The sequence below is a fragment of the Sphaeramia orbicularis genome, chromosome 19 (assembly GCF_902148855.1).
Source record: "Sphaeramia orbicularis chromosome 19, fSphaOr1.1, whole genome shotgun sequence".
Classification (NCBI taxonomy): domain Eukaryota; kingdom Metazoa; phylum Chordata; class Actinopteri; order Kurtiformes; family Apogonidae; genus Sphaeramia; species Sphaeramia orbicularis.
In genome coordinates, this window is record NC_043975.1 from 8594521 (window position 1) to 8610230 (window position 15710).

The 15710-nt window shown below is 34.4% G+C and overlaps 1 protein-coding gene across 3 annotated transcripts in view; it reads left to right on the forward strand.

Moving 5' to 3' along the window:
* The window catches only part of fam53b (family with sequence similarity 53 member B), a 50001-nt gene that overhangs the window by 4274 nt on the left and 30017 nt on the right, over nucleotides 1-15710 (forward strand). For 2 of the 3 annotated variants that reach the window (XM_030121484.1, XM_030121483.1), the window contains 2 exons: nucleotides 9287-9518; nucleotides 10273-10327. In XM_030121484.1, coding sequence (XP_029977344.1) covers nucleotides 9429-9518; nucleotides 10273-10327 — 145 coding nt within the window. In that variant the 5' untranslated portion in view covers nucleotides 9287-9428. The remainder of the gene's footprint in view (nucleotides 1-9286; nucleotides 9519-10272; nucleotides 10328-15710) is intronic. The other variant, XM_030121485.1, reaches the window with a different exon arrangement.

The window sequence follows — 15710 nt, forward strand, 5'->3', positions numbered from 1 at the left end:
GTGGGGCTAGGTTCGGCTTTTATAATTGTGTGGTATTCAACTTATGTCATGGAAACGAGGAATGTTTATAATTATGTTATAAACCTCGCCCACTCGAAGCACACAGCCTCAGATTTAAAAAAGCAGGAGAAAGATGAGGAATCATTGTGATTCTCCAAGTAGATGTTATGGGTGTTATTTACAGCAGCGTGTGGAAAACTGTTTAGATCCTCTACTTAGTAACTGTGAAAATACTCTGCTTTAAGTAAAAGTTATGCATTCGTGACCCAACTTGTGTAAAAGAATGTAAGTATTATTATAAAGTATGAAGAATAAGTGGCTATTATGCAGTTTAATGGCCCGTGTGAGTGTTTTACTGTTATATATGATGTTTTTGGAATCATTTTACTGCTACATTAATGTGTATGTTACATTTTACTGCTGTAGACGTTTAAGGTTGAGCTCATTTAACAACTTTATATACTGTTCACACTAAAATCTACGCCAACGCATCACATTGTAGAAGATATGTTTGTAGCATTCCTGTTCTATGAGAACCATGTATCTCTAAGAAGGCAGCATTTCAATAACTCAGAAAAACAGCCTGTTTTCAGCTCTGTAACGATGCATTTTCCAGCAAAACCAGGGTTTAGGGTTAGGGTTAAGTCAATGGGACATTTTTGTCCAGAGGGACTAACTGACACTACAGAAAAAAAACTAATGCAATCAAATCAGTTTTATTGATGATCTTCGACATATCCGAGGCTCTAATAATCACCAATGTTTCATCCACCTATTATTTATTTTATGGAAAATATTCCATTTTTTGTGGGTTTTTTTGTAATAAATCACTCAGAATTGCAATTATTAAACTGGCATTTAAAGGGTTAAAATCCAGAAAACTGTTGAATGTTTGGTAGTTTTGAGCAGGGCGGAAGTTGTTAAAGACATTGAAAAAAAGAAAAAATGTTGATGTATGAGGATTTTATAGTAGTTTTCGTACGCATGCACATTTTTGTTCACGAGGGTGACCAGAGGGAGTATCTGACACTACAGAAAAAATACAAATGCAATCAAATCAATTTTGTTTGTTTTGTTCTATTTAGGAAAGAAAAAAAAACAGTTTGTTGATAATCTTTGACCAAGGCTCTAATAACCACCAATGTTTCATTCTCCTACTATTTATTTTATGGAAAATATTCCATTTTTTGTGGATTTTTTTGTAATAAATCACTCAGAATTCAAATAATTAAAGTGGCATTTAAAGGGTTAAAATCCTGAAAACTGAGCAGGGGGGAAGTTGATTATTTATAGAAAAAAAAAGCAAGAAAAAATGTTGATGTATGATGATTTTATGGCAGTTTTTGTGTGCCTGTACCTTTTTCTCTGTGAGGATGACCAGAGTTTTTTTTTGTTTTTTTTTTTTGAGGGAGGCATGAGGGTTAAAGACTTCATTTAGCTTGATTACGAGGACAGTTGTCTCAACCCATAAAGAACACTTAATCCTTAAATTCATCACAAAAATGTGGAGATTTGAAGAAGTTCTGAAAATTGTCAGACAACTGGAAGTATGTGCAGTAAAAGGACTTGGTTCCACGCCATCGCCGCTTTGCAGTTTAGACTCCAGATACAGATAAACTCCATCTAGGAACGGAAAGCATCATTTTACATCCTGTTTGTTTGCGTAAACACAGTGTTTACGAGCCTCCCTTCCATTTCACAATGATTTCTGGGGTGAGGTTTTTCAGTCCGTGTCTGTCACCGAGTCATTAAGTGTAATATATAAACAAGCGTTTCCTCTCCTCCTGCACGTCCCTGGTTATCTGTGCCACTGAACTCAGATCTGTGTGGTTAACGGTCACGCACAGTGTAAGTAGAAGCCGACCTGACCTAGTCCAACTCCAGGCTTTGATCAGTGCTTTTCTATTCGGGGGCCACAAGTTAAAGCTGCCAGACATCCTTGAACTACACAGCTCTATTTTAGACCTGTGCTCCAAACATCCTTGTATTTAAAGTTGTTTTCCTGACGGGATAAGTGTTAGTAATGGAAATCATATGCCGAACACAAACACCACCACCAGTATGTCAGCTCTCTCAGGGTCTTGTGATGCTGCCCCCCTCCCCACCTCCCACCCCTTTGCACACACCCCACCCCACCCCACCCCGCCACCCACCACCTCTGATGTCGCCTCCTTTGTTTCCCACGGTGTCTCATCTTCTGCACAGAGTGCTCTTTTGTTTCACATACAGTACACCGTCTCTGTTTCCCTTTTTTTTTTTCTTCTGCCTGCAGTTGTTCTGCCATTCAAACAGTCACCGTCTGACCTTGCGGGCATCACACGAACATCTTATGCCACTTGGATTCAGCCTCCTACCTGACGTAGCCTAAACTGCGTGGTAGTAAAAGTCTTCTGCTGACGGTTATATAGGTTCGCGTCTGCCGCTAATCAGCTGTTTTACTGTAATCGTTGTGCAGCACCAATGTGAAGAGAGTTGTTTTGATAACCGCAAGGTCAGCTATTCCCAGCTAGCCCCTGAGGATTCAGTTACACAACTTTGACTTTGCTCTGTTCGTCTCTGTGCGCTCCAGTGTGGAACACTTTGAGGAAACGCACTCTCTCAGATGACTGATAATCCTCCACATGGACAAGCAAGAACGAAACACCGTATAGAGTTCCACTTTTGGTGACACGGTGGACGGACCATGTGGAAGTGAAAACGCACCGCAGTTCAACTCGCTTTTGCCATTTTCAGTCGTACAAGCCAAGGTTATTATCGTCAACGAAAACTAACGAAGTGACGAAAACTAGAATTGAAAAAAAATTTTCGTCAACTGAAATAAATAAAAACTATAATTAAACGAAAAAAATGATAACTAACTGAAACTGTATTGTAGGGCTGTGCAATTAATCGAAATTCAATTACAATTTCGATTATTACACACAACAATTACAAAAATTATGTAATCGAGAAAAAACGATTAATTAATTTTGAGTTGTTTAATTCACGCGCACGCAAGCTACCATGAGCTGCTCTGCCCCGCCCCCCTCTAAGCTACTGCTGCCAGCTAGCCGGCAGGTCCACCCCAAGAGGAAAGTTGTACTTAGCGGTCTGGAAAAATAGCAGGAGAATCGCAGCAGAAGTGCTTGGTAAACAAAAAAGGCAAGTCAAATTCAATTGTATGGAATCACTTTGGGTTTGATGAAGAAGACGAAGAGCAAAAACACATCACGTGCAAAAAGTGTTTCGTAGTTGTGTCCGCACCGACCGCTAGCACAACAAACCTTTGTAACCATCTAAAGTTTAACCACCGCCACCTTTATCATAATCTTATGAAAAACTAAAACACATAAAAAAAAAACTCCGTCTACAACTTTGTCCGCAATGCAATCTTCAGTCTCCGAATCTCTTTACGCTGCAACTCCCGTATTAACCTAACTGAAACCTCACGGCATGCCACTGAATTTATTATGTTTCATACTACACTGAACATACTTGAATTTATAATTTGCACTTTACGTGAGTTTTTTTTTTTTATTGCTCCAGTTCTATGGCAAGTCTATAGCAGTTTAATTCCAGTGCACTATTTGTTTACAAAAGGAAACGTACTTGAATTTACAGTACACTTATTTGCATTCAAAGATTTTTTTGTTTCGTACAAAAGTGAACATACTTGTTTTAATGGTTAAAAGCTTTATTTATATTTAAAGAGTATATCTTACATTGTTTTGCAAGAAAAAAATGAACAACTTTAAGGTTAACAAATAATCGTTTTTAATAATCGTGATTTCAATTATTGCTAAAATAATCGTGATTATTTTTTTTTCTATAATCGAGCAGCCCTACTGTATTATGTATAGGGATGTAACGATTACCGGTATAATGTGAAACCGCAGTAAAATTGCAGATGGTTAATATTACCGTTTAAATCCTAATTATCATGATAACCATGTTTGATTACCACACTTTGAAAGAGAAAGAGAGACCCTAAAACAGGGGTGTCAAACTCATTCTAGTTCAGGAGCCTCGTTCAGTCAAATTTGGTCTGCAGTGGGCCGAACCAGTAAAATAATAACATAATAATATATAAATAATGTCAACTCCAAACTTTTCTCTATGTTTTAGGGTGAAAAAAGTAAAATTACATTATAAAAATGTTTACATCTACAAATGATCCTTTAAAACAATGTGAATAACATGAACAAACTGAAATTTCTTAAGAAAAAGAAGTGCAATTTTAACAATATTATGTGTCAGTTTATCATTTACACATGTGCATTACAACTCACAGATCACAGTAGATCTACAAATACACGAAATATTTAATAACAGGCAGAGTATTGGTACAAATTTCACTTCTTAAGACATTTCAGGTTGTTTAGATTTGTTCAGGTTATTCTTTTTTTTTGAGAAATGATAGTCTGTTTTAGTATGAATACAGTAAAATTACATGAAAATATTTACATTTACAAAGAGAAAAATCTGGAGTTGTCATAATTTATAATCAAACTAAAATAATTAATATCTTAGTGTAATTTTTGCATTTCACAAATTCATCCCACGGGCCAGACCGGACCCTTTGACGGGCCACTTTTGGCCCACAGGCCTCATGTTTGACACCTGTGCCTTAAAACAACTCAAACTTGATATGGAAAATGGTCAAACAATGGCCATAAGGTGCCATCTTTAGTGCACATTTGTATGTTTGATGTTTACATGTTAATATTTGAATGTTTCCGCCAACAGAAAGTATATTGTGCCTATTATTTTTTTTTATTTATTTATGTATTTTTCAAAATACAACTTGGTTAAATTATTTCAGTGTGTGTATCGGTACTTTTTGAACATTTTGAGCACAATTTCAATAATACCGCGATAATAATGATAACCGCGATTATTTTGGTCACAATAAGCGTGATAGGAAATTTTCATATCGTTACATCCCTAATTGTGTATTTACAAAACTAACTAAAACGTATAAAAATTATGGATGAAATTCCATTCGTTTTCGTCTTTGTCAATGTCTGATTGATATAAAATCAATTTATTTTGCTCGGACAGTTTTAGCTGGTGGCACCATATGACACTTAACAATCCGTCACTTGTCGTTTAGACTCGCCTTCTCGTCCGCACTCTATGTGGAAACATAGAGACTAAAGTTGGGAGAAATCAGCAGTCCTGAATATGAATACGACAGCGAGGAAGATAAAAAAGTATGAAAAAACTAAAACTCCAATAAACTGAACTAAAACTAAGCATTTAGAAAAAAAAAACTACTAAAAACTAGCAAACCTGATCTAAAAACTAATGCAAACTAACTGAATTAAGTCCAAACTAAATGAAACTAAACTATAATGAAAAATCCAAAACTATTATAACCTTGGTACGAGCCCAAGTGCTTGCTGGGAATGTTCGCACGCTCACTTGAGAGCTAAAGGAGTTTGTCATACTCTGACCCTCCTTGAATTATCCCCCTGTGGTCTACTTTTCTGAACGTTAGACAGGTTTGCAGCACTTCAGCGTCTTTACAGCCTCGCAGTGGTTTCATAAGGCACGGAGCTAAATGCTAACATGCTCAAACTAGACTGTGTCTTGCAGGTATTCCTGTGGCATCAGCTCGGTTACACACTGGCTGAGTCATAAAGTGATACCAATATAAAGTACATCTGCGTGCGTGGAAGATTCTGCAAAAATATTCGCTCGGCCAAGAATGGTTATGTAATCACTCCTGTTTATCTGCAACACTATACACAAACTACTGCCCTGATTTTCATGAAACTTGGTAAAAGGGTCGGACACAGGCCAAAGATGAACTCTAGAGCAAATGTATTAAAAGGAAAGGAGGTTGGAATTGTTTTTCACTTCCTCGAACGCTGGAGAGTTTTGTCAGTTGGTGACAATTGGAGTTAGAAATGAATGAGTTGCATAAATAAACTAACCAGTGAAGGAGGAAAGCATGATAATTTATGGTTTGTTCATTGTTTAATAAGACTGTGGAACGAGAAGAAGAAAGGGTGGACTATTGGTCTTTCTGAAAACTGCACTCAAGACTTCTTCTGTTTTCAATCATTTCTAATCATATGGTGTAAAACTCTGCTTCTATTAGCGATCCAGAACACTAAGTTTACTTCCAGATTAGGGATGTAACGATTACCGGTATAACGATAAACCGCGGTAAAATTGCAAACTGTTAGTATTACCGTTTAAATTCTAATTCTCATGATATAACCGTGTTTGATTACCGCACTTTTAGGGGAAAAAACCCCATGTAAAGATCTGCTTTTATGTCAAATATTTGAGTATAGTTTTAATTTATTACAATTTTGATTTTCTATACCTAATATTTGGAGCCAATATTCACTTTTAAAGTCTTTGAAAAGGTTCGTTAAGCGTCTGTGTGTTGTTTATGCAATAAATTATATACATTTTTCAAATCGGATTTTATTTATTTTTTGTGTGTTTTTTGTCCTTTTGTGTTGATATAGTAGGTTAAAGTGAAAAAATAATAGGCAGATGAGATAGATGAAGTTGTGCTGAAAAAAAAAAAAAGATACCAAACATGGGTATAGTAATCATTTCTGTATATAATATATAAAGGCAAAATCAAAAGAACTGAAAAAAAGGACAAAATAGGCTCAGACCCCAAAGGGTTAATATTGTTGTGTTATGTTTCTGCTAACAGAAAGTACATTGTGCCTATTATTTTATTTTATTTTATTTTTTTAAAATAAAACTTGGTTAAATTATTTCAGTGTGTGTATTAGTACTTTTTGAACATTTTGAGCACAATTTCAATAATACCGCGATAATAATGATAATCGTGATAATTTTGGTCACAGTAACCATGATATGAAATTTTCATATCGTTACATCCCTATTCCAGATATAATGAAGAAAAGCATCAAACTCTCAGATTTGTGAAGCTGCAACAAAATGTAAGGATTTATCTGTTATAAAATTGCTCCTGGTTCATTACACAGTATCTCCACTGTTGAACCCTTGGTCCATTGTCTTCCAAACGCAAAAAAGTCAAAGTTTAATAACAAAACTCCTAAAAAATAAAGAGTAAGAGACATTATGAATGCATATGGGCAAAGTCAAGGGAAGGTTAACATCTGGTCAAAAAAATTAAATTAAAATAATCTACACCAAACTTGTATTTTTGGGTAGGTAAATACTTCTATTTTCAGGAAAATGTATTTTGAAATGAAAAAAAAAATTATGTTTATATTTTATGAGGAGAGTGACAAAGTTTTCTGCCGTCATTCTAGGTTCATTTTATAAACTCTCATAAATAAACTAAATTTATTCCAAATACATTGACTTTTGACTATTATATTATTTATGTCATATTCTAAACACAGTGTTTAAAATTAATAAATGCATATATCTATACAAAATACATGTTAATATTATTTGTATGTTGTAAATATTGTAAAATAAATGTATATGATATTGATAATTGAAATAAAACATGTTTAATTTGATATTTACTTTTGTTGTCCATCCGTGAGGCTGCCATTTTTCAAAACTCTGATCAAATATTTTTGCCTCTAACCAATTATTCGGTTGTAAAATAGAGGGTTTAAAGTATACACCGATTACATTTTAGGATGAAAATGTCAGAGGAACTTTACTTTTGAGAACTTTCTAATTCTAGTAAAAAATAGACGTTAATTTTTTGTCCATCCGTGACACAGTAGTTTTTGATATTTTTCATTTTAAAATATTTGAAACTACATTTTGCCCTTTGAGTATGTTTAAGATGGCATTTAGACCTTTACAATTATGTGTCATATTTGTTTTAAACTTGTCTGGTTCCAAAGTTATGAATCTAAAAGTAGTGGGCGGTCCATCTGTGACCCCCTTGACCTCGCCCACAGTGAAATGACCAGTTCTTCTGAATCATTTGGACAACTGGTATTGATTTTTCTTCCTTTCCCAAGTGTAGTTTGTGGTCTAAGATGTGTGTATTTTTAAAAAAAAAATGTATATGATATTGAAAATGTTTAATTTGATATTTACTTGGGTTGTCCATCCGTGACGCTGCCATTTTTCAAAACTCTGATCAAATATTTTTGCCTCTAAACAATAATTAGGTTGTAAAATAGAGGGTTTAAAGTATACACTGAATACATTTTAGGATGAAAATGTCAGAGGAACTTTACTTTTGAGAACTTTCTAATTCTAGTAAAAAATAGACGTTAATTTTTTGTCCATCCGTGACGCAGTAGTTTTTGATATTTTTCATTTTAAAATATTTGAAACCACATTTTGGCCTTTGAGTATGTTTAAGATGGCATTTAGACTTTTACAATTATATGTAGTATTTGTCTTAAACTTGACTGGTTCCAAAGTTATGAATCTAGAAGTAGTGGGCGGTCCATCTGTGACCCCCTTGACCTCACCCGTATCTTTAAGTGGCGTTCAAGGGTATCAGGGGTTAATGAATACTTTTGGGGAATTTTAGTGCAATATGGTTGACGCTAAATTTCATTTCACAATACTGTATCGATATTTAAAAGTACTGTATCGATATTTTTAGGTATTTATTCAAATGCGGATATTGTTGAGGTTCATTTTGGGTTTTTTTGTGTTTCTTTTTTGTTTATATTTTACTTATTATTATTTAACGCTGTTTTTATTAAATAATGTCAGTTCCTTTGTTGGGATTGCACAAAAATACTGTTCTGATGTTAGTTCTGAACTAATTGAACAGGATCTTAAACTGTAATGTCTGTAAAACAGAATTTCAGTTTGAACACAGGAAACTTTTGTGATATAGCATTAGATCCAGTTCTGATCAAATAAAAATGTGTTTAGTATTTGTGCATATTTCTGGTGTAATTCAATTCTTCCAGGAAATAATAATTTTTAAAAAAGAAACAAATACATCATGATACATCGTGATATATTGTATTGTGATCCTAGTATTGTGATTTGTATCGTATCGCCAGATTCTTGTCAATACGCAGCTCTATAAATGAAAGGAACAGGGAATATCTCCTGTTTTGCACTTTGTCCTCAGTCTGCAGGTCAGTAAACTGCTTCCACATTGGTTTTGATTAACTGTTAAATCCACGACTCTAGGATCGAGGACCACCTCTGAGTTCGAACACAAGGTTTGATACTTAAAAATAGTTTTTCGTTGAAGTGTTACTGCAAAGGAGCTTTGGATTTGTTTGCATTGATCTCCTCCAGCCCGGGGATATGTCTCCTCCTTGATTTGTCTCAGCTTATATGGTCGACAGAATGTGAGAAATGTCCTGAATTCTAATCCTTGGCTCATCTTCATGTGTCCACTCAGGATTTGACCGAGGAGTGAAGCGCATTCCTGGATGAGTCGAGGGCTGCAGTCTTAAGCTTATGAGAAACCGACCTCTTCGCACTATGCCCGTCGAGATGGCTCGCAGCTTTATTTGCCCACACTGGAACAGCATGGTACAAGGATGTGCGTTGCCATGGTGATCATTTACAAGAAAACACTGGAAAAGAAGGGCGCCGACGATGTAACATCCAAAAGGACAGACTTGGGCCGGGTGAGAGTTTATTTTACTCGTACGCGCACGACTCGGCCTCGCTTGTCAAGAGACGAGGACGTAAAACTTTTATGAAACAGGAAAAATGCAGCGACATTATGGCTTTCATATTACATTTTCCCATTTTGTCAGGGTTCCACACTGTAAATCTTGGCCTCCCCCGAGTCGTATTTGTCGGAAAATGTAAAGGCGTGTTCTAACACATCTGAAGAAGTGATGTCAAATGTATTATTTTGACATTTCACACTTGGCAAGAGGGGTATTTTACTTACAATTACTCATAATTACATCTTAATGGCTGCCAACTGTTATCACCCGTGCTTGTCATCTGGTTTCGTCAGCGTTCAATCATAAATCACAATAGCGTATTTTAGCTCCACGAGGCCGGGGGAACTCTTGACTCATTTTCTAATCAGAGCCTTTGCAGTAGGAATCTTCTATCTGGCAGAGCAGAGTGAGAAAATTCCCTCCGCAAATGTGGACGGAGTTTGCCCTCTCAGCCACGTGAAATGAAGTCATCGCACTCCAGGCTGAGCGTCAATCAGAGACAGAGAGAGAGGCATTTATAGAGGGGTTTTCTCTGTTTCTGTGGATGCGTAATGCTTGGTTTTAGCTTTAAAAATATCCTACGCCATACTCTGAAAAGCCTTAATCCACACAGACCTTATGTTCATTAGTAACCGAGTCGTCTTGTAGCAACAACGGCCTCCTTTACATCTGACGTGAATCTGTTTTACGTTTGTCCTTTTTGCAGTTCCAGACACAGACCATGAGCCAGGGGACTGCCCTTTTCTCTTGTGGACTCATGGGTAAGAGACTCGGCCTTGCATCTGATTTATCACTATGTGCGTTTTTACACATAGGGGTGGGTGGTTTTAATTTACTCTTAATCGGACCGGCGATCTCGTACTGTTTCGGCTGGTGTTTGCAAAAATCATGTGAATACAATTTAGGCTTTATGCTCACAAATTGGGAACACTGTCCACAATGGCCTAATACAACAAAGAAGAGAGAGGCCTTTGTAAAGACAAAAATGTTGAGATTGCTTTAGTCTGTGTTGTGTTGTTATCTTTTCCGACACTTTGTGCATAAATTTAGTTTTAGTTGTATTTGACAGGGACAACACTTACAAGCGCTGTTACATTTTTAAGTATGAAACCCATAAAGACCCAGTGTTACTTTTATGTCACTTTCCAAATAATATTTTCTCTATATCTAACCTTTCTTAAATGATTTATCACCATTTATTTATAATAGTATCCTCTGTATTTTTTTTTTTTTTTTCAAAATTATATTTATTGTCATTTTTGTCTTATACACACACTCACAAAATGACAATAAACAAAACAAAGAACATATCAACAGAACAACTAAACAAAAACAAAAAAACAAAACAAAAATTGGCCCATAAAAATTATGTTTTCATTTTAAAATACAAATGCCCTTTTAACAACTGTCGAAGCTTCCAGTCCCGTATAGGTAAGAAAAAGTTCCCAAGTCTTTAGAAAGATATCATCGACATGTGAGATAGTCAAGGGAAACCTAACTAAAAACTGTCTTATGCCATTGTGTCCGGGTGGGAATCTGATCTGAGATCCAGTTTACAAGCAAACATTTTCTGGCACAAAAAGTAAGCATTCGATATAATCCTCTGTATTTTGTATTTTATCAGTATAAGTCATGTATTTTCCTGTATTTATTTTACTGATTATGTAACAGCTTATATCAAAAACAGAGAAACCTGCCGAAAAACGGACTTTTTCAGTCAAATCTATCGTTAACTGAACATAAAAGCACTGTCACTGATCCAACTCCATGGGTTTTCCTGGTGAATCAATGTTGTAGAAGATGATGGTGTTTTCACGGTAACTACGGAGCATCTGAACGCAGATGCTTCGGGTCTTTTTCACCATTTATTTATAATATTATCCTCTGTATTTTGTATTTTATCAGTATAAATCATGTGTTTTCCTGTATTTATTTTACTGATTATGTAACAGCTTATATCAAAAACAGAGAAACCTGCCGAAAAACAGACTTTTTCAGTCAAATCTATCGTTAAGTGAACATAAAAGCACTGTCACTGATCCAACTCCATGGGTTTTACCGGTGAATCAATGTTGTAGAAGATGATGATGTTTCCACGGTAACTACGGAGTCTCTGAACGTAGATGCTTTGGGTCTTTTTCACCATTTATTTATAATATTATCCTCTGTATTTTGTATTTTATCGCTATAAATCAGGTATTTTCTCGTATTTAATTCGCTGATCATGTAGATGTTCACAAAGCTAAGATTAAAGTTGAGGGTTATTATATCAAAAACAGAGAAAACTCCAGAAAAAATGGCTTTTTCAGTAAAATAAATCATTAACTGAACATAAACCAAGCGTCTCCATCCACTGTCATTGATCCAACTCCATAGGTTTTACCGGTGAATCAATGTTGTAGAAGATGACGGTGTTTCCACGGTAACTACGGAACCTCTGAACATAGATGCTTTGAGTCTTTTTCACCATTTATTTATAATATTATCCTCTGTATTTTGTATTTTATCACTAGAAATCAGGTATTTTCTTGTATTTAATTTGCTGATCATGTAGATGTTCACAAAGCTAAGATTAAAGTTGAGGGTTATTATATCAAAAACAGAGAAAACTCCAGAAAAAATGGCTTTTTCAGTAAAATATATCATTAACTGAACATAAACCAAGCGTCTCCATCCACTGTCATTGATCCAACTCCATGGGTTTTACCGGTGAATCAATGTTGTAGAAGATGACGGTGTTTCCACGGTAACTACAGAGCCTCTGAGTGTCCAAATAGGTCATATGTGATGACCATGAAAAGATGACAAACTGTATTTTACACCAATTATTTGCATGGATTGATAGGATTAGTGGATCAACAGGTATTAAACAGTTTAGATCAGTAGATGCTTTTGGTCGATGGTGGATGTTTGGGTCTTTACGGGTTAAGAAACAACACTAAACACAAACTAAAGCATGACAGAACAACATTGACCACATAGAAAATTACAAAAAGAAAAAAAAACAAACAAAAACTGACAGCTTAGATCAGTGCTGGATATGATTCAGGGTTCACAGATTTGTCTCTGAGTCATAATTTTGCCTTATTGAAGCAGAAAAAATGATTAGACCATCAAAAGTCATCAAAAATAATGGTTATGCAATCCAGTACTAACTCCTGTGTGTATCCTGTGACTAAAACAGACAGAAAAGAAAACATGGAATGCCTAAAAAGTACAATGCCATAGATATTGATGTAAGAACTGAAGTGATTTTGGTTATTATCAAAAAAACATGTTAAATGGATAGATATCAGCTCTGAAATTCAACTACTATGAGCTATTTTTGTTGTTTTCATTATATTTGTCCAAACAAACGTACCTTTAGTTGGACCAGGCATTGAAATGAACAAGAAACTGAAGAAAACAAGAGTGGTTTAATCATTTTTCTGCAACTGTACCTTTATATTTCTATTGTAGATCTGAGAAACTGAGAAGCACATCTGACTAAATGTTGTTTTGCATTTTGCTTGTTTACAGTCTCCACTAGCTGCTCCTTGACTCTTTTATTTTAAGGTCATTAGACTAAATAGTTCGACTTCAAGACCATTCACAGTCTTAAAGATCAATTTCACAAATAACAAGTTTATAAAATTCTCAATATTTCACAGATTGTACTTTTTTCTGAATTACACAATGGTGCCATTTTATTGGCTTTTGGTCCAATCTTTTCATCATTTGAGGTTGATCAGTGTCAGATATTGGTATTCTTTAAATTAATATCTAATGAAATCAGTTAATTTAACCTCCAACACTGATTTTTTACACATAATGATTAATAGAACATTTGTCTTTCAATGCCTATTATTTAGAATAACACGTTTGACAGCTTAAATGCATTTCAGCTAAGTTTTGACTGGCAATTACTGTAAAATCTAACACCAATATTTTCATTTTTACTGCAAATGTACTGTATATCTGTTTCAAATATCAATTATTCCATTAAAAAAAACATATTTGTTAACCTCCTTTACATCCTATATCTTTACCAAAGGCCATTACCGTCTGTCCTTGTACCTTTTCTAACCTAATAAAACCTGGATATTAGCAGTAAACCAGTCTGTGCTGTATGAGGATGTGTGTCAATTACTCTGAATTAGCAGATTAACAGGAATCTCATTGCGCCGTTGCATACTTAACCCTTTCATGCATAGTGGTCACTACAGTGGACAGCTATTCTACAGCTGTTCTCTTGTATATTCATGGATTTTGTTGTTCTTTTTGTGTGTTTTTTTTTTTTTTACACATATCTTTATTAAAGTTTTAAGACACTACATATCTTTTCTGACATGAATTGGTAACTATGTTGGTAATTGGTAACATTATGTAGATCTCTCCTGAGGATAAACCCCCAGAATCACAAGTCCTTCCCATAGTTTGGACACAATTTATCAGTAAATACATGTTTCTGTGCATCAAAAATTAAACGTGTGGTGTCCAGCTGAGTGGACATTTTTGCAACTTCATGAAAAATAGGTTCATAAGAATTTTTTTTTTCATTATTATTATTTTTTTGTGTGTATTTTTTTTTTTTTAATTTATTATTTTTTACTTTATTTATTTATTTAATTTATTTTTCAGATGAAAATTTTCAATCACATTGTTTTTTTTTTCCATGCCTAAAGAGGAATAAAAACACTCAGGACAAAAAATTTGATTAAGGTTGTCATAATTCATGCATGAAAGGGTTAATAAACTAAAGAAAAAAACTCTAAAAATGCAAATCACATTATAAATCATCAAATCAAATGATATGCATCCTTACATTTTTTCATGAATTAGAGTTCTTTTCAGATGCTTTTGAAAGAATGACAAAGAAGATGTTGATTGAAGTTCCGGTCGTAGATTATTCCACAGATTTGGTCCACGATATTTCAGACAATACTGACTGACAGAAGTTCGGCAGTACGGAAGATAAAATTTGCTTGAATATCCTGTAGATCAGGGGTGTCAAACTCATTTTCGTTCAGTGGCCACATTCAGTTAAATTTGATCTGAAGTGGGCCGAACCAGTAAAATAATAACATAATTATTTAGAAATAATGTCAACTCCAAACTTTTTTCTATGTTTTTCTTTCTTTCTTTTTTTTTGCACATCAACAACCTTTATTTAGTTTACATTTTGAAGTTTGGAAGTTTAAACTGATTTTTCAGAAGAAAATTTTTTAATCGCATTGTTTTTCTCATGCCTAAAGAGGAATAAAAACACTCCTGAAAAAATTTTGATTAAGGTTGTCATAATTCGTGCATGAAAGGGTTAATAAACTAAAGAAAAAAACTCTAAAAATGCAAATTACATTATAAATCATCAAATCAAATGATATGCATCCTTACATTTTTTCATGAATTAGAGTTCTTTTCAGATGCTTTTGAAAGAATGACAAAGAAGATGTTGATTGAAGTTCCGGTCGTAGATTATTCCACAGATTTGGTCCACGATATTTCAGACAATACTGACTGACAGAAGTTTGGCAGTACGGAAGATAAAATTTGCTTGAATATTGTACAGATCAGGGGTGTCAAACTCATTTTTGTTCAGTGGCCACATTCAGTTAAATTTGATCTGAAGTGGGCCGAACCAGTAAAATAATAACATAATTATTTAGAAATAATGTCAACTCCAAACTTTTTTCTATGTTTTTCTTTCTTTTTTTTTTGCACATCAATAACCTTTATTTTGTTTACATTTTGAAGTTTGGAAGTTTAAATTGATTTTTCAGAAGAAAATTTGGTAACACTTTACTTGAAGGTCTAGTTTATAATGCATTAAGTGCACATTCATAAGACATTATAATGCGTTTATAAGGCATTATAAAAGTCATTACAACAGTTTATGATCATGTACAACAACTTATACCAAGGTTAATAAAGTATTATAAGTGTAGGCATAATGTATTATAAATTCAGCTTTCATAATGTTTTATACATCCATACCAAAGCAGTGTGAAGGAATTTATTATTTTAGGTGGGGAACTATTGTTAGGTTTTGTCACTGGCTCCTATACCCATGTATTTTAGGGATTTTATATTTATTAAAAAAAGAAAATAAAAAGTATGTGTTTGAATTAACAAAGATTTAGAGCTGCCACATTATTTTTTATGTAT